The 25,672-nt window shown below is 45.9% G+C and overlaps 1 protein-coding gene and 1 long non-coding RNA gene across 2 annotated transcripts in view; one reads left to right on the forward strand and one right to left on the reverse strand.

The window, feature by feature from the left end:
• Positions 1 to 1,317: 1,317 nt before the first annotated feature.
• FOXF1 (forkhead box F1) lies at positions 1,318 to 10,909 on the reverse strand. The gene is made up of 2 exons (XM_083454602.1): positions 9,630 to 10,909; positions 1,318 to 2,526 (listed from the first exon to the last, which is right to left on the reverse strand). Exons 1-2 carry the CDS (start codon positions 10,711 to 10,713, stop codon positions 2,369 to 2,371), a joined length of 1,242 nt encoding a protein of 413 aa, XP_083310728.1. The 5' UTR covers positions 10,714 to 10,909; the 3' UTR covers positions 1,318 to 2,368.
• Positions 10,910 to 12,797: 1,888 nt separating this feature from the next.
• The window catches only part of LOC310682788, a 28,367-nt gene continuing 15,492 nt past the window's right edge, over positions 12,798 to 25,672 (forward strand). Inside the window, exon 1 of the long non-coding RNA XR_014514157.1 lies at positions 12,798 to 13,141. This is a non-coding gene — a long non-coding RNA (uncharacterized lncRNA). The remainder of the gene's footprint in view (positions 13,142 to 25,672) is intronic.

Genomic DNA, 25,672 nt, shown 5'->3' on the forward strand with positions numbered 1-25,672 from the left:
AAAATATTATTTGCATGGTTTTTTTCTTTCTTTCTAGCTCCAATAAACACCTAAGGTTGCATCCGACTAAGTCATACGTAGAGGAGACCTACTGAAAGTGATTGTGTTAAGTCCATTGGGTTAAATGTATTTGTTTGAGTGTACCTAACTTGGATGCAGCCCTTAGAGACTGACTTTTCAAAAGCAGAAGCTTCAAGGAACGACCTGAAACTTCTGTAAGAAGTGCAGGAACCCTCACCTGAAGCGACTGGCTCTTTTATTTCCATGGGTCACAGAGGGAAAGAAGACATGCTATAAAGGTAACACTTTATAGCTGAATGAGGATTTAAACCCATGTCTCCCTAGTCCTAGTCTGACACTCTAACCACTACACCAAACTTCACTTTAAATCTCTGTAACCTACCTTGAGAGCTTGTGGTGAAGCGTGTGTAAGAAATCAAAATAAATAATAAAAATATATTTATTATTGCTCTTATTGTTTAGAATTGCATTTATTATTATTATTTGCTCACTGAGTGGCTTATATCTAACTATTAATAAATTTGCTAGATGCAGGGATCTTTTTTAATACCTCAAAATCTGTCACACTCTGCACATGCTTTCTTGATCTGAAACAATCCAGTCCAGAATTCTCCCACTTGTATCTACCCTGAAAGCAAACTCCCCAAGCTGGAGCCTGGCACAATCAGTCTGAGAATACAAAGGTAAAAGGGTAATTTTTTCTCGCTGTCCTGCCTACACACAGAGATCCAAATGTACAGGTGAGATCATTTAGTGCCCCTCAACGACAAGAAACACCCTATGATGGGGACCTAATCTTCTCTGAGTTTTATTCTCAGTATGCCACTACACAGATGTCTATGCCACACGATGATTTATTTACGGGTTATACAATTTGTGAAGGCTGTGTATGAATACCATACATTTTTTTTATTTGCATTCCATTTTTTTTAAAAGGACAAACGTACACAAAAGCAGGGGGTGTAAAACCCCTTCCACTGTCATTACACTTTTATACAGTGCAGAATGAAACTTAAAATAGGTGTGCCACCGAACTGTACAGTCAGGCAAAAGGGGGGAGGGGGAGGAAATGACAAAAGCGTCCTTCATATTTATATTTTTTTATATATATAATATATAATTATATATAAAACATAGAGAAAATTGCTTTGCCATGCTGCTGCTTTTGACATTAATGATGGTTATTTCACACAGTCCCTACGGCAAATATTGCCAACACATTAATCACTTTAATACTGATTGACCAAGGCTGCTGTTGTGTTTTATTAAAATGTTGAATAAATAAAAGCGTGAGCCTTGTTAATCGTTTCCATTTTTAACCTTTATTTCTCAAAGTGCTTTTTCTTTGTAATTTGGTACTTTACTATTTAAAATAGGCTTGGGTATGGTCAAAAAGAGGTGGGGTAGTTTCTACAGGATCGTGTGATTGAGCACCCAGCCCAACATCCTCAGTTCTACTGTTGCATTTTCTGTGTGTTTGTGTGTGTGTGTGTGTCTGATCCTGCTTTTCAAATCCCCACCAACACCTGAAGGTAGAGAAGGCTTTGGAAACTCAACGCACAATTACGATCTAGGAAAGATGATATGGGAAGAGCACCATCTCAGCACTCACTCAGATGTCTGGAGAGTCTGCCATTGCCCTGAATCAGAGGTCAAATATACAATGAGCCATATGTATATTTCATGCTCAGTCCCTAAAATATAAGAAGAGAGGTTACAACTGGAAGCCAATTCTGGTTGCTGAATGAAGGACCCAGTGATGGATACCACATGAAAATGACTGTCGTTCACCGTCGCGGTCTGCATTATTTGTGCTGCTTTCCTTTGTACAGCAGATCCCTGACCCTCAAATTTTAGAATCCGTTTTCATTAATGATCATTTAAAATTGTGGAAAAATTGGGGTAAGGATATATTTTTAAAAAGCAGAGTTCATTTGAATCCTATTCCTTTTTTTAAGCGGGAGTGGGGAGGAAACCACACAGACTGAAAAGTGTTTTGTGGAATTTTTACCAGATCACTGTTCTGAATGTACTGAGACCCAAGATGAAAGGACAATTGAGTACTTAGTGTTTTGGCATTGTGCTTCACCTTCCCCTACAAAAAAAAAAAGCACACACAACGCATCTTTGCTCCTCTTCAAGGCTTCCTTGAGAACAGCGTGTTCCTCTCTGTAGATGTTTTGAAAATTCATATACCTCATGAGCAACTATCAGTCTAGCTTCTGGGGAGGTTCTTTGGCTCCTAAAGGGGCTTGTAGAAGGAAGTTCCACAGTTCTATACAGTTTTCACTTGGATCTTTGGGGATTGGCTGCCCCTCCAAGAAAGCTCGGCTCCCCAGCCCTACTGTCACATCACGCAAGGTTTGATGTCTTGGTATGTAACTTGCTGATGGTAGTAAGAGCCGCTACCTCCTGAATGCATGGAAGATGACGCCATGGCGTTGATGGAGAACACAAATTCTTTCCGGTCACACATGCTTGGAGATTGAGAATGGTACCGGATTCCTGAAAGAAAAGCAGAGAGCAGATTTAAGTGACTATGAAGAAGACAAGAGACAGAGAGGAGTGGAAAAAATATGTCACCCTGGAGATATGAAACTGCAGAATTAGAACCTAGATTGTACTTTGCTTCAGCATGAATAGAAACTGTGGTCTGTCTCCAGACCTACTCAGAGGAAACCCACTGGAATTCATTAAGAGGATAGGTCCATTCATGTCAAAGGCTCTACTCTGAGTAGAACTTAGTTGGTGACATCCCGGTGGTCTTGCGTTCCACTACAGGTGTCGATCAACAAAGCTTGAGTGACTATGTTGATAACAAGTTCATTCCTTTAGGGTTATTCTGCATGCATGTTAAGCTTTAAGGGTTACCCCTCTGTTGGTCGATTACAGCATTGGCTTTTACAGTAGGAACAGGAGTTACCCAAGCCATTTTACTGCCTGTGGCAAAGGACAAGACCATGGGTAGGCAAACTAAGGCCCAGGGGCCAGATCCAGTCCAATCACCTTCTAAATCTGGCCTGCGGACGGTCTGGGAATCAGCATGTTTTTACATGAGTAGAATGTGTCCTTTTATTTAAAATGCATCTCTGGGTTATTTGTGGGGCCTGCCTGGTGTTTTTACATGAGTAGAATGTGTGCTTTTATTTAAAATGCATCTCTGGGTTATTTGCAGTGCATAGGAATTTCATTCATTCCCTCCCCCCAAAAAAATAGTCCGGCCCCCCACAAGGTCTGAGGGACAGTGGACTGGCCCCCTGCTGAAAAAGTTTGCTGACCCCTGGACAAGACTGTGCATTTGCCATGCTGTGCACAAAATCTGACTAAGCCGGTGGTTGAATCCTACCTCAGCACTGGTGATGGAGCAGAGTCCTCCTCTGCAACCTAGCGCCATAAGTTAGCTTAGGGGCTCCAGGGCAGACCACGTGGCACCCATATGCTAGCCACTGTCCCCCAGAATTTGCTGCTGAGACTTTCTCTTTTTAGTCAAGAGAGCAGAGGCAGCTGCTTCATTCTGCCTCATTGAAGGAATACATAAGGAACACAGGAAGCCTTCTTCTACTGAGTCAGACCATTGGTTCATCTTGCTCAGTACTGTCAACACTTTCTGGCAGTGGCAGTGGTTTTGGGCAGGAGTCTCTCAGCCCTACCTGGAAATGTTGGGCACTAAAGCTGGGAGCATCTGTATGTGAGGCCGATGATCCACCACTGAGATGTGTGTGGCCCTTTCCCTGATGTAAGATGCCCAAAGAAGTCCAGCTCTGAGGCAGAGTAGCTGCCTCACATAGATCATGTCTGAGCTTCAGTTTTTTACATTTCCAACACAAAAGGGACATCATGTAAGAAAAATGGGATAGAATTCTCTCTCCTTCCTTCCTTCCTTCCTTCCTTCCTTCCTTCCTTCCTTTCCATCTGTCTTTCCTCTTTTTCTTTTCTTTTTTTGCTTTCCTCCCTTTTTCCTTTTTTCCTTCTTTCCTTCTCTTTTCCTTTTCAGAACAGATTTTAGAAGCATTTCTTTTACTCCAGTGTACTATAAAAGGATACTTTGTATTGGGTACGAACTTTTGTATACCTTTGGTCAAGGATCAATAAATATCTATATTAACAGAAAACTGGAGAGCTACTGCCAGGTATGGTCAAGGATAATAAATGGGTAACAGAACCTGTGCAGCTTGCTATCTATCCTCCACATACTGGGACTTACCAGGTACTTCACAACCTCTATGTTGTGTTTTAGTTGCAAGCAGGGAGCAAAACCTGAAGATTTACTGAGCTTTCATTAGGCTGAAATTAACTTGGGGCAGGGGGAGGCAGAGTGGAGAGAGGATGACGACTTCAGTAGGCCTGAGCTACGTAAGCCAGTGGTCTGACTCAGTAGAAGGGCAGATTCCAATGTGGCTGAGTTCCACTTCTGGCATGCGCGGGTGGAATTTTTGAACACATCTCCCCTTCATCCCTTGAACAGCAGAACCTCATGCCATATCACAAACTGCTTCTGAAACACTGTAGTAGTAGTTACAGCAACCTGCAATGACAACCTGCCATACAGAAGCCTAGGGTGCTTCTCTTGGAGAAACACAATTCCACAGACTTGTTGCTTGTCTACAACTGGTTACACAATTCAAGTCTGGAGCCTCACCTTCTTCCACCTCAGTTTATGGTGACAATAGGCACCATTCCACAAGATCTCCCCCTGGGAGGGACTTCATCAACCCCCTGGAATCTGTTAGACCCAGCTAGGTGATGTTATGGACTCTGAACTCTGCCGTTCTTAATCAGAGGAAATTCCCACTTGATTGGAATGGGAATTTTGCCCATTCGCAAATAGCAGGATGGGATGGGACAGTCTGTTTCCTGGCTGGCCAAGGAAGGAGGACTGAGGGTTGGGCTTTTTTCTTTTCTTTTTGGTGCTTGTGTGTATAGATTTGGCTTTCTTGATAAAGCTGGAGGACTTACATTCATTCAAGCCAGAGGAAAAACAAGCCCTGGCTTTTAATTATTTCTAGGGTTAAATTACTACTGTACGCCAATGAAGACTTGCAATGAACATAAACAAAACCTATCAGGTTTTGGACCACAATCAGACATTTTATTAAAAGCAGATATTAACCTTGCTCCTTCTTCTGAAAAGGAACATACCTTTCTTCTACCCACCCATCCCTTTGCATGGCTGGTGATACAGGATCAGGCCAGGCCTTTGCAGTGACTTGTGGAAAAAATTATCTATGGATCCACATCTGCTGATAGTATTTAAATATACTTATTTCATTGTAAAATCTAATCAGTCTGGAACATTGGTTCCTAATTAACAAATTCCATAGAACACTTCCTCACACAGTAACTGGATTACTCATATTTAGTGGTTAACAACTTGCAATGGATACAATTAGCATTCCTCTCCCTTTCAGAATTGTAAACCCTTTCGGTTTTTAAAATAACAGCCCTATCTCTACCCATCTATAGAGCAGTTAACAACACCATATACAGGCTGCACAATGGACTTATTTAAGTAATTTTTTAAAAAAACCACTTTTGAGCCTATATGACAATAGAATAATTTCTTCATTAATTGGTTGTCCTTTTTATGATGATTTAACCAAGTAAAGAACTGACAAAAAATATTAGTCGTAGTAGTAGTAGTAGTCATTGCCTTTTTAAAATGTTGTTTTTTGCATGCCTTCTGTGACCATCCCCTCCCCTCCCCCCATTTAAAAAGGGTTATTATTTGGTTTCCAAACTCATGTGGCAGAAGTCAGAATGATATCCAAGATTTATAACTCCCTCATTTGTCCGGAATATATTTTTTAAAAAATAAAATGCTCCTCGTCTCCTTTATGTTGCTAAAAAAAACCCAGCAGGTTAAAGAAACAGTAGGAGACGTGAATCTTTATATTTTGAAGGTGAGGTGGTTGCTATAGTTTTTTTAAAAAAAGTAAACCCCCACCCCTAGGCTGTAAAAAATAAGCTTGAATTTCCTCCCAACTTTCCATAATTTTTCTCTGTTCGTCTCCATTATTTCCCACGCGCCTTTTTGCTCCCCTCTATTGCTGCTAGTTGTCCTTAACTCTGCCTGATGCCCCTGGCCAAACAGAGGTGAGAAGACCTGTCGGGTCAGTAGACCGCTCCATTTGGAGCAAGGAGGAGCGGCTGGAGTCGGAGTCAGAACCAGGGAGTCAGAAGACGGTGGCTCGCCCTGATAACGCCTCCCTATCTGATTGCCCGGCTGCTAAAACTAGAGGGGAGCTGTTAAAATACAAAAGATCCTACCCCCAACCGTAAAAAAAAAAAAAAAAAAAAATCCTCTCTTCTCACAGAAGCAACACCACAGGACCCCACCCGCAAAAAGGCCACAGGGAGGAGGAATTCTTTAAAAGTCTTTGGACTCTGCGCTTTCGCTAGCCGCGGCCTTTCGGCGCATCAGGCTAACTCTTTTTCCGAGCACAACCCTTCCACGTTTGTTTCGGCTATTTTATTTTTTAGGTCTCTGAATGCTTGCACGCTTTTCTTTACTCCCCCCCCCCCCAAAAAAAAACCCATCTTTTGTCTGCTGAAAAGACATTTTCCCTCATCTTCCCCTACGAACTGGAAAAAGAAAACTAACGCTTGTCTTCTCGCCTCTTAACACCCCTTATCTTTCGTCTCCAGTGACCGACAGAGACCTTGTCAATTTCCCCTTGCTGGGCTGGTCAGTTTCAAACCATTATTCCCTGCTCTTAGTAGGATCCCTCATCATCCCCATGCCATTAAGACTCACTGGGTGAGGGGGGGGTGTCTCCCCATCCCAATCACCACCGAAAGAGAGTACGTAGTGCGTTTACATGTTTTTTTGCAAAATCGAAACTAATCGCGCAGGTCCCTTTTTCTCTTACGGCCTCCGCTGCAAAGATGTCTCGCCCTCCTGGAACGCGAAAGAATCCGGCCAAGGTAAGCAATGTCGAGAATGCAGAGGAGCTGTTCGGAGCGGGGAGGGGTGTGTAATTTGGAGAGCAGACAGCGGGGAGGGGGAATAAAATAATAATAAACAAAACCGCCCTAACAAAGCTGGTTGAGGCAAAGAAAGATGTTTTGTCTACAAAGGAGAGTTCAAAAGGGCAACTGAAATTAGGCAGTCAGTAAAATACTGACACAGGATTGACTCCTTGGCAGAGATCAGCTCTGGGAAAGAACGTTTGGGGAGCAATTTTAAGTATAAAGAGAATCAAGAGGTGGAATATATTGGATGGTGAGGATGGCTGTTGTTATTATTATTATCATCATCATCATTTTTGAAAATCTGTTTCGTTTCATTGGGAGAAATTGACAGCGCAGTCCTATGTGCATCCTTCCAGGTAAGTGCGTGTGGGAATGCAGCTTTAAGTTCACACTTTGATCACTGGGATATTTTTAAGGGCTTGGTTTTGGCTTGAGCTAGACTAAAATTACTCCTTGTCACCACTGCTGTCCTTAATTGCTGCAGTGGCACTCTGCTCGGTTTTGAATTGATGAGACCGGTCAGTATTAGAAGTGCTAATTCAATAGGATTACTATTCATAATTACTAAAGTCGTTGTTGCCTCAAAAGGAGGTGGTGCTAAACCGGGTTAATCAATTGTTGGGGAGAAAAAACAAAACAAGTATTAACAAGAGTTCTATAGCGTCTTAAAGGTTAACCAATTTTGTCCGCGTAAGCTTTCTGGGTTGTATCCCACGTCGCCAGATAGCTGCCACAATAAATGGTAATATTTCAGGTGCCACAGGACTCAGTATCGTTCCTGGTGTTGATGATGATGATAAATAATAATAATAATAATAATAATAATAGTAATAGGGACGACAAGGAAATTAATTATACCATCATTTTTCTGACTTCAGAACAATATTTTCGTATATACGTTTAAGGCAATTGGCATTAAGATATATTGGCGCAACTTACTTAATGATATTAATGCAACTATGAACAGGTTTTCTTTCTGCCACGTTTGAGGTAGGAACTAGGGACTATACTGGGATTAATTCTCTGACCCCCAGAAAATAAAACCGAACTTCAACCATATTTCTCAAATCACGCTGTTTCTTGTTTTGAAACATGCTCCTTTCTATGAAGTAAAACTGGGTCGTGTTTATTAGGGAACCGCAGCGGGGAAATAAAAGTGACGCAATGACAAATCTGTGACGCCCCGTACAATTCCAGGGTTTGCGCACATATATTAACCGAAGCGTAGGTAGGTATTGCTGCAACTGTATTTAGACTATACTCCTATTAGAATCAATGGGGCTTTCCCTATTTATTCCATAACTGGATCCGTAAAACGCGTTACATATGTATGGCACTATATAAGAGCATTGTTTAACTCACTCTGCAATGTGTCTTTAATGGATTTCACGGGCATCAAACCATCAATATATAATAAGAGTTTCTAGGCTTCTACACATACAATCATTGATAAGGCCCGTGGAATATTATCCGTAATGTTATTCGGAATAGTATCAATAGGGCCGAAGCAGATTTAATTATTCCTAACGCACCTACTTAATGGGTAGTGTTAGATTTCCCTTAGAGAACGGGGCGCGCGCGAAGGTGGAGTGGGTAGGAGGGAAACCTCATCAATCCCACAAACTTCAAATCAACTACTCTGACTAAACGAAGCAAAAAAATATATAAAGGCTCCCACAATATTTATGTACATTGCTTCAAAATACATCATCTTCTCGCATTCTTGAGAACACCGGATCTGTATTTCTAGGTGCGATTTTCAGAGGGCTAAAAAAACTTTTGGAGCTGCCCTCTCGCCTTCTCCACAACTGAATTTATTCCTTTTCTCTATGAGCAAAACAACTGGAGGAGGATTTGCAGCTGAAACTGGGTAGTGGTGGGAAATATCCCCCGTTTTCTGCCCACGATCCCTATTTTTCCAGCTATACATCCACAATCCTGCTTGCTCCCCATATCCAGCCCTTTGACCCCTGTTAATCGGCCCTCCCTCGCTCCAGTACCCTCTGATCTCACATAAATCTCAGGCGCACCCTTACTTCACTTTGGAACAGCCTCTACCTCGCTCTTAAAGCGTAGCTTTCCCCTCATAGCAGAGGGACTAACTTCTGATGTCCCTGATCCGCTTGGGTTCATCACGTCACCTGGATAACTTATCACCTAACCATACAATCAGGATTTCCCCACATTTTCAAAGCGCACCAGCTTTGTTTCCAGGCTTATTCCGGGGGGGGGGTATTTTTGGTCAGGTGTCACATATTTTAGCCTACATATATGGCGCTAAAAGTGAACACGGAACTTGTTTGTTACGGATCCTTAAGAAACCTATTGTTCCGTTGCTTGTAACTGGGTGCTCAGAGGTCTGTTCGCAGGCACCCATTATACATTTGAGATTTCCTCTGGGTTTGCAGCGCTGGCCGCCTGCCCTTCTCCCTTTAGCTTTGCAGCTCCTGGCTTCGGCTGTTCCCATAACCCCGAACAAAAACTTAGCCTCTAGTTCTGCGCTAAGCGTTCCCCAAATTCTGGGCGTGTTTCCTTCCCTGTTCCAGTTTACATGCGGCCTGATCGCCGCTCTCGCGCGCGATCTCCAGCTCGCCCGGCGCGCAGGGGCGCCCATCCCCACACCAGCCCGGCCTTACCTTGTAGTTCTGCCGTGTTGTGACTGTTTTGGTGCAAGTAAGGTTGCTCCAGGGAGTGCGTGGACAAGCCCGACGAGAGCGGGTTCCCTGCCGGATTGCAAGGCGACAGAGGCTGCTGTTTGATGTAGGAAGCTCCGCTGTTCAAACCCGGCGCTGCGGAGGGCGCCCAAGCGGACGGCGCCGTGCTGGAATAGACGGAGTGGGGCTCCATCACGCCACCTCCGGGGAGCAGGGGCGAGGCGGGCACCGAGCCGTCGTGGTGACCGTAGTCCCCTCCGGCGGAGCCTCCTCCACCTCCACCTCCACAGCTCCCCATATAGGAATGGTGCGCTCCGTTGGAGGACAAGTGGGGTACGGAGTGGCCGGCCAGTCCCATGCCGTCGACGTTCATCATGCCCAGGGCGCCACCGTCTAGGGGGAGGCTGTTGGGCGGGCAAGAGGGCCCCTGGAAGCCGTAGCTGTCCGGGAGGTGGTTGAAATTCAAGTTCATCATGCTGTACATGGGCTTGAGGGCCTGGCATTTCCGCCTAAAGCCGCGGGGCCTCCGTCGGAAGGAGCCTTCTTCGAACATGAACTCGCTGGCTGGGTCGATGGTCCAGTAGTGGCCCTTGCCCGGCCGGCCCAGCCCTTTGGGCAGCTTGATGAAGCATTCGTTGAGCGAGAGGTTGTGGCGCACCGAGTTCTTCCAGCCCTGGTACGAGCCGCGGAAGAACGGGAATCGGCTCTGCAGGAACTGGTAGATCTCGCTCAGCGTCAGGCGCTTGGACGGCGAGCTCTGGATGGCCATGACAATCAGGGCGATGTAGGAATAAGGCGGCTTCTCCGGCCGTCGGATGCCCGCGTTGGACTTCTTCGCTTTGGTGCCGCCGCTGCCTCCTCCTCCGCTGCCGCCTCCGCCGCTGCTGCTACTGCTGGGGGTCGAGGAGGTGGTGGACGACGCCGATTCCATGACTGCTCCCAGCTGCTGCTGCTGCTGCTGCTGCTGCGCCTTGTCGGAGGCTGTCGACATCGGAAAAGCCTCGGCCTCGGCAGGAGGAGGAGGAGGGGGTCGAGAGGAAGGAGCGCGCAGCAGTCCTGCGGTCATCGACGGCTCCCGTTCGCCGCCCCCTCCCTAAAGGACTGGCTCCTGGGCGGAACAGGGAGGGGGGTCTTAGCTCCCCCGTCCCGCTCCCAGGTCTTTCTCTCTCCTGCGCCCTTGCTTTTCCTCCAGAGAGTTGCGTAAAAGGGCTGCAAGCCGGAATGCAGAAGAAACGGAGCCGATCCCAGTCGCCTTCTCTTTCAGTCCAAGCTAAGCTGCGGGCTCCTGTTCCTGACTGACGGGGAGTGGAGGTGGGGAGACAGAGCCAAGGCCGTGGGAGAGGGAAGAGGAGGGGACAGCTGTCCGCTGGACCCCCGGACACGAAGCAAAGCCTCCTCTACCTGGAAAAGGCGCGTCTCCAAACCCGCCGCCACCCGCCCCTCTTCCTCACGATCCAAGCCAGCAGAGAGGCTGTGTCCGAGCCTTCTGCTCCTAATCCGGCGTTCCAAGCGGGAAAAGACTTCCTCCTCCTCCTTCTCTTTTCCCTCCTCCTCTTCGCCCTTCCCCCGTTTCTCAGGCTTCGCGGGAGGCGCGGGCTTTCTCCCCCCCCCCACCCTCCCCACCCCCTGCCTGACCAGCGTTTCCTCCCAGCTCTCCCCCACCCGCCACCCCACCCGGCCTCCCAGGCTTCTGCCAGCGAGGAGTTGCTGCTGCTGCTACTGCTGCTGCTGCTTCTCAGCCCGGTGAGTCGCGGGTTCTGCCCCCAACCGGAGCGGTTGCCTTTAACTTTTATCTCAAGTCAGCGGGCGCCTGGCGGCTCTTGACAGCACGACGTAAGAGGCAGGAGGAGTCCCCGCCTCCCCTTCCCTCCCCGGCCCGCCAGGCAAGTTGCTCCCCCTCCCTCCCTCCTCCTCCCCTCCTTCTTCCTAGTCTCTTTTCCGCGTCTTAGCTCAACATTGGTGGGCGCTGCAAGGGGCTTCGCTCCAACCAAACGGAGGGATTCAATGCTGCCACCATCACCCCTCTGCCGATCCCACCTTGTCCTGATGCAGAAGAAGGATTCCCCCCCCCCTCCACAATTTCCAGACTCCACCCGAACCCGTGTAATTCCTTCACACGCACACACGTGCTCACCACCTCCTCACTGGAGGACAGGGGGTTTCAATTGACCCTATGGGTTCACCCCTTCCTCATCACCCCAAACCCTAAATCTATGGTGTGAATATATTTGGAGTAATCTGTTTTGGGTATGCCGAGGGGATCCTAAATCCATTTACTTTACTTCGTTTGTGTGTGTGTGTGTGTGTGTGTGTGTATTTTAGGCCGGGATCCTTAGGCCGTCCCTCCTTTGGGAACGATCGGCGGGACTTGCTCCCGAGCTGTAAACCAGACTCGGGACCGTCCACCTAAGTAGACCTGAGCGCACGGATTGAATGGAGCGACTTGTGTTTAAATCGACGGGTGCTACTTGGGCTTGAAGACTATCTGGGCCTTCCGTACATGATTCTGGATTAACTAGCTGCTAAATTGCTTCCCAAACTCTATTTCGCTGACACCCACATATAAACATCCCAACGATCCTCCGCTCTTTTTGGTTTCAACTGCTCTTACTTCTCCGTCCAAAGAAAATCTTTCTCTGTGTCCAGAGACTACTTTCTGCTTGTCCATTTCCAAACGTGTTGAAAGGCCACTTAGATCCTAACCGTCCTAACACACCCTCCCCCGCCTCATTTCTTTGCTACGCAAAACCAGTTTGTAATACTCGCGAGGAAGCGATTTCCCTGTGGCCTTGTTTTTCGGACAAAAAAAAAAGAGAAAGAAATTAAGAAGTCTGTGCGCGCGCGCAGAGGAATAAACACAAACATCCCTCCCTAACAGCGAGACGTTTGCTAGAAATTGACCAGTTAATTGAACGCATTAAAAAAAAGGACCAGCAGTTCTGTTTATACACAAATGAGACACACCAAAAATTAAACTGATTCCCGGATCTCCCCTGCCACCAAGGGGATCTCTCTTGAAAGGCGGTAGGTTTGGAACTCACCCACTTTTAAAAATCAAGTTTCTGATTTCTTTGCGAGATAGACGCAGACAAGGGGCAGGATGTTTATATAGCGCAACGTAAACAAGTTCCCGGGCCTTTTTTAATAAAATGAAAGCGTCCGGAGTTTCTTCCAGTGGCCCACAGCTTATATTGCTGATTGTTTAGGGCTTTTCTTCCACCCACCCCATACATTCCCATCCCAAATATTTTCTTCTGTAAAAAAACAAAACACAAAACCGTACTGGACGCGTTGGTTGTTACTTGATTCTACAGATTCTCAAAGACACTCGCACAAAACGTGCTTCCTAAAAGCGTCCCCAAAAAACATTCCCAACCCACATTTAGAGAAGGGTGGGTGTCCACCGTCCCCCTATCATTATTTTTTTACTATCTTTTTTAAACTCTCCGGAGAATCTTTTCATCCGCTTCCCAGCCTGCCACTCACTCATCAAGGTAAGTCACTTCCAGATTTTGTCACCCTCTTTTCCAGGCGCGCGTGGTAAATTTAGCGCAATTAAGCTGTTAAAGGGGTCTAAGTGTGGGTGAGATTGGAGGTGAGGGGGGGCAGTTTAGCTTTCGCACTTAATCGCTGGAGTGGGGTGATGTGTGGAGAGGGGGGGGCAGATCTGCTGTTTCTTTATTGAAAAGATGTTGAGGGCCTTAGAGAAGCATTTGTTGTTTCAAAACATTATTTAAAATACACTTATAATGCTCCTTATGGAGAGAGAATTCCTGACTGGTGGTGGGGCACGCACCCCATTCACTTCCCTCTGTTACCCCGTTTCCTTTTAAAATGCTTTTTTAAAAAAAAAATATTGTTGTCCCTTTTTCAAAAGAAAACTTGAGATCCCAATCTAAGATCCTTCTGGGAAGGGCGAATTGCAAGCAGACGTTAGCAGCCTATGGGGCGCCTCACACATCTGTGAGACCCAAGGAGAGCAATTTCACTTCAGAAACAGTTTCTATCCTGTTTTCACTCCCTGATAAAAGAAGACGTAGGGTGGCAAGCTTTGTGTGGTGTGTGAAGGAGAAGCTAAGAAAAAAATCCAGTCTTCGCAATTGCAACAGAAATGACTCCTGCCTGGGACACACAAGCACGGATATCTCCAGATACAACGTGGGGGGTGGAAGGAAGAGGGAATGGTACATTTATGTCCCACCCAAGTCTCTTTGCAACTAGAAGACAGAACGTGATCACCAAAGCTCACCAGCAAATTTTCCTTTCGTAAACCTTATTGAAATGAATTGAGATGGTGGTGAAGGACAGCCAGTCTCATCAAAAGGGTGTGCTGGTTTAATGCTGCAATCCTAAAGGCACTGACAACAAACTAGTGCGTTCCATCGAATTCCAGAGGTCTATAGATAAATTGTTTTGGGGGTTTTAGGATAGGGTTTAGGATAGGATGTGTTATAAAGAGGTGGATTATCGAGGGAGCCGATTTGATAGGAAAGGGATCGAGGAAAAATCGGTGCCCCTGCTTGCCTGTCGACCGCATTGTCTCAGAAACCAACGCAATGTGCAATACAATAAAATAGATTTTTAAAAAAGAAAACCACACTGTAGAGATAAACTCAAAGGAAAAACACTGACTTCTTCTTGTCTACGATGAGATCGCGCTGGCTCGGAGCCCAGCAGCTTCTCCTCAGCTGCTTTGAGGATCCCCATGGCTAAGAGTGCGGTGCGCTTTTGCGCATTTATAGGGGGAAATGTTCGCACAGCGGTGAAAGGGGAAACGATCGTGATTCAAATCAGGACGTTTATAAAAAGCTGTCAAAACAGACGTTTCCCCAGTTATCTTAAAAGATCCACAGACTGAACCCTGTTTGTTTGTTTGTTTGTTTGTTCGTTTGTTTTAGCCAGCGAAAGTCAATCTGCAGAGCAATCCCATGCAAGTTTACCTGGGAATAAACCCCGCTGAATACCGAGGCGGGGCCTTCAATAATAAGCAGGCACAGGTCTGTGCTGTTGGCACTGTACGCTTTTAGGGGCAGAGGCCTGCCGCGTCTTTGCCTTATATTTCATGTCTGAGTATAAACGGAGGGCATGGAATTCACAGCAAAGCCAAACACGACAATCATAATAAATAATTACTGTTTTAAAAACAGCATGGCATCCACTATGTGAAAACAACCTACGTTGAACGTAGGGCCACGTTGAAAATCTATTTGGAAAGTTAGTCGTGACTAAGAAAAGCCCCACTGATTTCTGTGGGAACTGACCTAAGTCCGGATTCAAATCTATGTGTTTTCCCCTATCAGAAAACAGCACATATATTTACACACCCTTCCTTTTTGTAGCCTAGAGCTCCTTTCGCTCTTACCCAGCAGACAAATCTCTGTTTTTATTCGCTTGGGCTATAATTAAAGTTTCCTCTTCCATTCTTCCACCGGCTCAGCAACCGGCTGGGTTCCCTGTAATATCGCATTCCTAAATGCAGTCACTCGGTAGGGGGATCGGGACCCTGACTCCACCCGAACAATGAAGGCTTCTCTGCCCTTTTACCCTGAAGGCAGTCCCCCTCCCACGGCTTTTTCCGGGGTCAATGTGCTTAAAGGGCACAAGGAACTGAGCTGAAATAGTGCACATGTGTGTGTGTAGTGCATATATATAGTGTATATATATATATATATATATATATATATATATATATATATATATAATAGTGCATATAAAGAGAGATCTATAGATATATATGCTTCCTCGTAACCGCAAGACGTCATTGTAAGAAGGAACTCCGCTTTGAGGTTGTCAGAGTGGAAATAATGGGGGCACAACAAATCTAGGCATATTTATTTGGCAGGGGCAACCCCCCATAGAAAATCAACGGGGCTTACTCCGAAATTTAAAACAACAACAATGTTTATGGTCCAGTGTTAGGCCGCCTGCGATGCCATCTTTAATACGCTTCATTTAAAGGAAAAACACCCGCCTCGCCCACAAAAAACACCTCATCCTTTTTTTCCAAACACGAGTGAGCACTATCCGACCACAGCTGAGCAACGGGAGAGTTCAAATGCGTTTTTACAACTCTCTCCTCATTGAAACCATTGTAACGTCGACGTACTCCTCTGGTGCTGGGCCCTGTGTTGTTCTGAATGGAGAGGGAAATCTCTAGTCTTCTGGGACAGCAACCCCACCACCACCCTCCGCCAAAAACAGACACACACCCTGTCCTTTATTTAGAAGTGGGTCCTATTGATCTAAGTGGAATATGCTTCCAAGGAAGTATCCTTGGAATAATCACTCAAAGCCCCTTAAACTCCATCATCCAAGTTGGAAGTTGGCACCCTTGGTTTCAGTGCAATTTACTTCCAGGGAAGCGTGCTTAGAATAACCATCCAGGACTTCAACACTTCAGGAGACACGAAGCCTCTCTCCAGGTGGCTGCAGGCTGCAAAGAGATAGATCAATCCGTCACCCCAGAGAAGCTGCAACACTTGACTCTAAACTCTTTTTTTGTAGTCCTTGTTTATTTCGATGGTACAAAAACCAGGCCGATTCTTAACCACACCGAGTTGGAACTAAAATGCAGTTGCTTTAAGTGGATCTTGTAAAATCTTAACTTGGCCGAGAAGGGCAGGAGAACTTAAGATACCTTTTGGATTGGGAACTCTGCGGGGCAGGCGCCCAACTCTTGTTTTTTTATATCCTGTTTTTCACACAGTCTAGGCAGCAATCCTAAGCACACTTCCTAAAAAAGCATTCAGACAGACTTGCTTCTGAGTAGACAGCACGATGAAAAAAGAGAGAGAGAGAGAGAGAGAGAGAGAGGGTGTATACACCCTCTTCCAAGGTAAAATAGATTAACCCTGTTAGAAAAGTGTTGAGAAAAGGTGCTGGTATTTTATGGACTAGATTTTCCATGCCTTGAGATGTGTTATTTATTTTAAAATCCTATTTGCGAACATCAATCTCCTGCCTCAAGAGTTGTCCCCAAATGCGCTCTTAAATTCAAGGGCCTTGCTTTTCCTCACAGTGATACAGAGGATGGTACCGGGTGTACCATTCACCGAGGGTGTCCGGCGCTGTTTACAAAACGAAACCGGGTGAAACCCAAATACTCCGGCTTCACTCCTAGAGGTTCGAATCCGGAGCGGTGCGCTTTTCCTCCTGACCCAGACCAACGGCCACCCTCCTCGTTTATTACAGCTTGCTGTCCTAAGGGCGCTCCTTGGAGAGGAAGCCCCATGGAAATCAATGGGACCTGCTTCTTAGCAAGCGGGCCTGTTTCAGAGCGTCTCCTGGAGCCTAGGGAGAGATAGGAGGGTCACGAATGTAGGTGAAAACGCATAGATGTACACTTTCCTTTATTTTTCCAGATGTAGGGGAAGTAACCAGCTGGAGCAATTTTATTTTTGTATATTTATCCGTCGGCGCGGGATGTCTGCAAGATCTGCAGTGGCGCTTTTTCAAAAGAGATCTTCTAGCTCGCTGGAATGGATTTGCAAAAAGATCGATCCGAGGAGGGAGGAGAAAGCGGCAAAATTTATATATATATATATATACACAGAGAGAGAAATATACGTTTATCTGTTGATAAACCTATGGCCCAAATGTTTGCAAGCGCTGTTCCTCGCTCCGCGATATTTTTTTTGTCCTAAAAAGAATCGAAGAATTATTTCCCCACCCCGCCTCCTCCTTTTCCCCTGCAGGTATTTTTACTAGCTAATTGCTTAAGTGAAGGAGTCTTTGCTAGAAAGAAGACGTTGGGAGCGGGGAGGCGGAGGGTGGGGAGTGTAATCCGAGGCTGGAAATGTATCTGGCTAGTATTGTCAAAAGCAGATTTTGCAGGCAAAGGAAGGACGCGAGGGGGGTTGCTTCTTTGGAAAGGGGCCCGCATGTTTATCAAAGGTCAGACCACCCACGGGGAGGACGGAGTCAGACGCGCGTCCGCACTCGCTCCGGCCTCTCTGCCCTGGTTTTCATTAACACCAGGGAGCTGGTCCCGAACGAAAAAGACGCCTCCTCCCCCCCCCCAACCCACCCCCTCAGTCTTCTCCTGGGTCCCTCTACTTACTCGTCCGTCCCCCCCCCCCAACCCTCGCAAAGCGATCCCATAACCGTTTACACAAGGCCAAGGGAGGTGAGTGGCACGATCCGGCTTGACCAGTTTGCTTCATCTGGAGATTACGCGAGAGACAGATATAAAATCATATATATGGTAACATGTTCCAACTTCAAGGTGTTGACAAGGAATTGCAGTCGAGCGAGGGGAGGTGGAAGGGAGCTGGATAGATTTTTGGCAGTGCTCTCCAGAAACGCAGCATCAAGCTTTCCAACGTGGGCAGAGGAGGAGGAGGGACCTTCTCACCACCTTCCTCGGTTGTTATGATCATCTACTCTCTGTGGTTTTACCCCGGCTTCATGAACAACTGCCTGGAAGAGTGAGAACTGTCTGCATGTTCTAAATCCATCCTTGCAGGTTCTCCCTCTTGCAATCCACTTTAGGTAATCCGGAGTAACCACCCCTGCTTGTTGCCACACTTTTTATTTATTTTTATTTCATTTAGATATCTCCTTTGCCTGCAAGGAGCTCAAAGCGGTGTACGTTATTCTCCCCTCCCCTTTTTATCCTCACAGCACCCCTGTGTGGTAGGTTAGGCTGGAAGAGAGTGATTGGCCTAGAGCTTCATGGCTGAGTGAGGATTTCAACCATGGTCTTCAAGGTCCTATTCCAACGCTCTTAACTTTCACACCAGTATATGAATATTATATAAGCCTGCTCAGCCTGTGCACACGTTGAAACCAGTTTCAGACCTACTCAACAATCATTCAGCTGTGAGGAACATGGAAAGCTACTTCATACCGAGTCAGACTATTGGTCTGTCTGAACTCTGTACTGCCTAGCACACTGACCAGCAGCAGCTCTGCAGGATTTCAAACATGGGTCTCCTTCAGCCCTGCCTGGGGATTGAACCTGGGACCTTCTGCATGCAAAGCAGTTGCTCTACCACTGAGCCAAGTCCCTCCCCTCCCTCCAAGAGAGGGCAGCTGTTCCAAGATTATTTAGATGCAGCTCTCACTGATTTCAATGGGACCTGCTTCTGGGTAAATGTGCCTAGTTTAACCATAAGGTCTGGGATAGATGCGACTACTCTGAAAGAAACTAAGGCAAAGGATGTCCTCTTTACTGTGCATTCATGATTATTGGTGCTCGTGATGGTATCGGGGCTGTTATACGTGATCCCCAGACGCTTTGGGATGTGCACACTGCTTCATTTCCATACATCTCCCATAACTCCCTGCTGAATTCCTGGAACTCTTCATACCACAATTTTCACAGTTTGTTTTTTCTCCCCCATGCTTATTTTGCACTATTGTGCGGCAGTGCCCCTCTAGAGTGCAATAATGCTGCAACACTGGGGACACATTGCAGCACAACTCACAACGCAGAATGATGTGAGGGTCATCTAGTTCCTGGGGGGTCATCTAGTCCAACCCCCTGCAATGCAGGCATCTCAGCGTGTTGCAGAATGCATCCACAACAGAACACCAGTCTAGAGGGTCCTCATGTCCAACCTCCAAAACACAGCATTTTGCTAGCAGCAGTGGGGAAATTATTCTATCAATGATTTTAAGCCAGGTTCAGAGGCTGTGTACCTCTGAATACCAGTTTCTGTGGAGCAGTAAGAAAAGTCTATTACAGTGGTACCTCCGGTTAAGAACTTAATTCGTTCTGGAGGTCTGTTTCTTAACCTGAAACCATTCTTAACCTGAAGCACCACTTTAGCTAATGGGGCCTCCCACTGCCGCCACGCCACTGCTGCGCAATTTCTTTTCTCATCCTGAAGCAAAGTTCTTATCCCGAGGTACTATTTCTGGGTTAGCAGAGTCTGTAACCTGAAGCGTCTGTAACCTGAAGCGTATGTATGTACTTGTGGGCTTTTCTGAGGAATTTACTGTCGGATGTGTTGGGCTTGCCCTGAAGGCTGATGTGTCTGCTTGGGAAGGTGTAGATAGAAGAACCTCCAAGCTTCCAAAACTGTCCTTTAACTTGCATTGATTTTCCCTTAAGTGCTACAGTGATACTTAGAAGAATTGCTGACCTCAATTTCTACTTCCATCTTCATCCTCACCTTGTTGGAGGAGACATCTTTCTATGTCTCTCCTGCTGACACAAGCATGTTTCAAGGCACCTCCACCTGACTTAGACAGAACCAATATATTTCTTACTAAGGATGTATTTCCTGCAATAAACATAGCTTTCTAGTTTTCCTAAACTCAGATCCTCGGTGTGTTTATACACAGGGTAGTGTGTGGTCCCAACCAAGGAAGGATTTCAGTACATACTTCAAGGTTCTGCTGATACAACTCCAAATGACATCAACTAGCTTGGGGTTTCCTAAACTTGGGTCGCCAGCTGTTTTTGGACTACAACTCCTATCATTCCTAGCTTGCAGGACCAGTGGTCAGGGATGATAGGAGTTGTAGTCCAAAAACAGCTGGAGACCCAAGTTTGGGAAACCCTGATCTAGCTGACCTCTGCTGGAAGCAGGATGCTGGGCCACTGGTCTCATTCCAAAGAGCTCCACATGAAATGATAGAGAGGAAAGGGACCTAGTCCAACCCTCTGCTCACTGCAGGACCTACAATGCAGGATATGATGGCACATCAGTGTGCACTTGTAGGAGACACTTTACCCCAGATGTAATCTCACTGAGATTTAAATATGGAAAAAAGAAGCCTAATTTTATTATTGGAAGTACATGTCGGACAGGGAAGATCCTACTTCCAGCAAAGTAAAAAATCCATACCTGCATCTTCATTTCTGCAAGAGAGAGATAAAGGGGGGAAAGGTGTCCTCTCCCCAAGTGGGATGAAGGAAGAGGAGGAGGAGGAAGTGAGGTCAGAAACCCTGAGAGTTTCAGACTAACACTTGGGGAAGGGTCAGTGCAGGTTAGGTCAGAAGGACAGTCTAGGAAGCTTAGATGCTTCTCTCTCTATCGACTTTCTCCCCATGCAAACCCACCAGCCTTAATAGAAGCTGAGTTGTATGCATCCCAGAACTTCATCCAACAGATGTCCCTGGCCCACAGTGCTTCACAGTAGGCCATAGCTCAGTTGGCAGAGCATCTACTGTACATGCAGAAGGTGCCAGGTTCAATCGCTGGTAGAACTGGCAGACCAGCCTACCTGAGACCCAGGAGAAGCCACTGCCAGTCCGTGTAGGCAATTCTGAGCCAGACTGACCATTAACTCTGTGGGGGGAAAGGCAGCTCCCAATATTCGTATTCATGGCTCTCTCTGTTCCCACAACAGTCCCTGTGGCGAAAGTTGTTACCCTGTAATTTTCCCAAAGCCGTCTTATTTGTAATAGAATCTCCCATATGCAACTCAGGCCTTCCTTGAGCCTGTATCTCTTTGTAGATCACAATAGAGAGTGCATTTTGTTGTGGTTTTTTCCTCTGATGAATGTGGAAGAAACTTCGATATCAGCACAGATGAATATAGGCAGCAAAACTTGATGATGAAAAATTGTCATTACTTTTGCAGGGCCTTTTGTTGTTGTAAATTCGTACTCTGCCCATTGATTTCATCTATATCTAATACCTGTATTACATGTTTTATCCCGTTAGCCCCTGCAGAATGAGTGAACTGTTTGTGAGAGCTTATGCTTTGTCTGTGTAGGTTAATAAAAATCACAGTGTCTTGTGGCACCCTAAAGACTAATAAATTTATTATGATATGTCTAGTGCCTAGTATTGTCCCTAACCCTAACATAGGTCAGGAAGCAGGTTGGGCAGCATGTTAACAGTGGAATTAAGCAACTATGAAATGCAGTAATTACAATACATTACTATTCGATTATTTAATTGATTCTGTACATTATTTAAAACAACATTTCTGAATTAATTTTCATCATATGAGATTCCAGGGTGATGTGCAGCGTAGAAGGACAATTCAACAGGATACAAAACAAGTGAAATAAAGACAGCACATCAGAGCTTAAATGTAGGCTAAATAAACACAACAGCCACGATTGATTTATAAGGGGCAACATCTTAGCATTGGCAGGGCAGGAACCCCTTGTCTCTATTCATGCGCAAACAGACAAAGCCAAATGTGTGTTTCTGCATGCACATCACTGGAAAGGGGAAAGGGGAGCGTCTTTCTTACGAAATCACCCATTCCCCCCCCCCGAAAAAAATCACCTCCCTTCTGCCCCTCTTACTTCCAATTTATTCTCCTTTCTTTCTCATCTCTCTTTACCGCCCCCCCCCGGTATTTATATCCCTGATTATGGGGTTATCATAACTGGAATGCTTTGCAGAGTTGCTGGCGGCGTCCCAAATCTCTGTTCCATTCAAAGGCAAAAGACAAGAGACGAGGAGAGGGGGAGGGAGGGAGGAATTGCGACAGAAGTGGAGAATTGGAAGGGGCTGGGGAGATGTTCCTCTGAAACACTTCTCCAAAAAGTGTCCCCCCACCCACGCAATCTGCGTGTGTGGCCCACGCTGCTTTATCTCGTTCCAGCTCCCGAGGCTTAGCCTGGAATCTTGCTCTGGGGAGGGGGGAGGGTCGTCCTGCCAGCAGCCCTTTCCAGAGCGTGTAAAACGGATCCACCGCCAACGTGGATCTTGGAAGATCTCTCTCAGTTGGTGGTGGAGGGAGGTGGGGGGGGGTCAGATTTTTAGGATCTCACTGGACGGGATGAAAACACGCGACCCACCAGCCCTATCAAAGCTGCAATCCTTGCGGGTGGGGAGGGAACCACTCAGTTTCCTGGGAGGAAGCCTCATTGAACTTGTTGAAGGACGCAGGAGCGTATGAAACTGCCCTAGTTAGGCCATCTAACTCCGTATTGTCGACACTGACTGGCAGCGAGTCTTTCCAGAGCTTCAGGAACAAGGCATTCCCGGCCCCGCCTGCAGATGCTGGGATTGAACCCGGAGCTTTCCCCGTACAAAACACGTACTGTTCCACAGACGGAGTTACCGCCCTTACTTACGAATAGATACGGCTAGGATCGCTCTGTAAGCCGATCAAGTTCAGGGCCGCTAAGAATATGGAAATAATGTTAGCACACGCTTATTGGGGAGTGCGCCTTGAGTTCAAGGGAGCTTACTTCTGAGTAAACCTGCATAAAATAGGGGTTTGCCTGTCAATCGCCTTAGCTCCTGCTCCCCTCCCCGCCTCTCCTCCCTCCCCGCCCAAATCCTTGGACAGAGCTGGAAATAAGACCCAACAGATTACTTAAGTGATGGTTCGTGTGTCAGGCGCTGTACAGACAAAAATAAACAAGAGAGGCTGTCGCGGGTCTAACAGTCACTAAACGGCCTCCTGCAGCCAGCACAAATCTCTCTCCGGGAAGTGACAGCCCATGAAAAGTTTTGAGCGGGGTTTGAGCGAGATTTTGTGTATGCAATGACCGATTAATCCGTCCGTAGTTTAGCAGCGCGTTAGAGGATGAGATCTTACATTAGATGCCACCAGTTTGAGTCTTGCTGAGGGAAGAGATCGGTTCTTTTCCGACCAGCATAGAAGAACACGAGTTTCACTGCGGGAAAATCAATCTAGGCAAACAGTGGCAGGGGTCAGTGGGAATAGAACCGCACGCGCATTGCCAAAGACTCAGCTCTTATGGATATAGATTTGTTTTAAAAGAATGCAGTGCAGCGAATGGACTCACCTTACCGATTCTATGCTTTATATGCGTGGCAGGTCAACTCTGAGAAGAGAGCTTCGTAGAAAAAGGAATCTGTTTATGTATTGAGCCTCTGGGATTTTCTGAATTGTATTTCACTTGCTGTGACGCCTCTTTGAATGGGGCTCGTGGGCGGAAAAGCGAAGGATATGAATTACTTACTGAAGCTGCAATCCTATAGACCTGGGATCGAGTGTCATTGACCCCAGCGGGGCTTTGTTCTAAGTAGACCTACATAGGATTGTGCTGTTACAGGAAGAGTGTCTAGAACTGCAGCACAATGCTATTCAGAAGGAAACCTGCCTGTTTGATTCAAACGCGCTTGCGCCCACGCAAGTGCGCATAGGATTGCAGCCTCCCTTTTCATTCATTAGGCTATTCCTCTCAGGGCGCAGACTTCCTTTCTTCAGTGTGTTCTGTTTCAGAGCAAGTGATCAGTGGATTCCCTTCTGAGTAGGCATGCATTGGGTCGCATTTTGCAATATGCTTGTGTGTATATAGAATCGCAGCAGCCTTATTTATTGGCTTAAAGTTCATAAAACAAATCCTCTCAAGGCTGTATTCTCCATGGTGTTTGATGATCTATTTATACATTTTCCAGTTCCTATTATGTTTCCTTCTTCACTCTCGGTTCTTCCTAGACTTTTCTCCGCATCTTAGAATAAGCCCCCCCCCCCCAATTTTTTCTATTCTGCACTCGAACCCATAGAATTCCTTCACACAAACAAACACGTGTTCACCTCCTTCCACCAATCAATAGAAGACAAGGGGTTTCAACTGATGCTCTGGATTCACCCCCTCGTCCTTATCACCAGAAACCCTAAATCTATGATGTGAATATATTTGGAGCAATCTGTTGTGTGTCTGTGTGGGGTTTTGTGACGCGTGCGGGGGGATACTAAATCAATTTTCTTCATATGTGCGTGGGGCATCAGCGAACAGGTTTAAGATTGGAGGGATATTCATTAGTGTGAAACACACGTATTTTGTATGAAATGGGTTGTGGATTGGGCTGGTACTTTAGCTTAAGCATAAATAAATGAAGAGACATTAAAAGGATTATCTATATCTATCTATCTATATCTATCTATCTATCATATATCTATATCTATATCTATCTATCTATATCTATCTATCTATCTATCTATCTATCTATCATCTATCTATCTATCTATCATCTATCTATCTATCATCTATCTATCTATATCTATATCTGTCTATCTATCATCTATCATCTATCTATTCTGCACACCCCGAAGAAAGCAGCCCATGTGCGTGAGTACACGTGAATGATTCATTGCATTCGTGTGTATGTAGATTTAACTCTGAAATCCCCCAAAGTAAGCATACTTACTTAGAAAAGATATTTGCGTGAGGTCAACGGGCGCATGCCTTGAGGTTTCAGCTTAACGCAGCGGTGGGCAGTAGGTTTTCTCGCTAGAACCCTGTAAGAGGGGGATAGGAAGGGAAATCAGAAATCTGCTCCGCTTTACCTCATGAGAAAGGGACAGAAACACATCTCAGAAGTGTGGCCTGCAACTTGGAAGCAAACCTTTACGTCCCAACCCTCCTTTGATTGTCTAAGAGGAAACCGTCGGCTTCTTTCTTGTGTGTTGGAAATGATTTCAACAAGGATTTATATATTTTTTATTTTATCTTCCGCGGTGTGCGCGTCTGAAGGCTTGGTCTAGGATAGCAAGGCGCCGGCTAAATGGACATTCATTCAGGCAAAATAAGGACCGGCATTTATTTATTTATTTTAAAGTAAAGTTTGCAAATAAAACTGTACTTTCTCGTTCCGGAGTTATTTTGGAGGGATCGGATGGTTTGTTTTCTGCCTAGTGTCAGGTCATATCGGCCTCTTCTAATGAGAGAGTCGAAATGTATTTGCCTCAAGAGGTCGATTTTCAGCTGGTGTTGAAGAGAACAAAGGGAACCATTTCGTGTTCTGCCTGACAGCTAAATAAACTCCATCCTCCTCTCTCACACACCCAAGTCCTTTTCACTTTATAAAGCGTAACGCACCTTCGTTGCTTGGTTTCTGAACCGGGGCGGGAAATCTGATTGCACGCCATGAATCTGACAAAGTGGTCTGATTGCCACTGCTTACAACAAACACCTCGATCCTCGCCTTGCGCCTTTCTTCTCTGCATCTGTAGATTGTAAGGGCATTCGGGTTTCCCCGCCCCCGCATCTCTGTTTGATGGGGGGGAAATATCACTAATATACTTCAAACACTGATACGATTATTTAAATAATATAGACCTTCAGGAAAAATACGTAAGGTATCTAGGGCATACTTTGTCCAGCAGCAGTTTCCTTTTTGTCGTTCCTGAAA

The sequence above is a fragment of the Podarcis tiliguerta genome (assembly GCF_965153285.1).
Source record: "Podarcis tiliguerta genome assembly, chromosome: 8".
Taxonomy (NCBI): domain Eukaryota; kingdom Metazoa; phylum Chordata; class Lepidosauria; order Squamata; family Lacertidae; genus Podarcis; species Podarcis tiliguerta.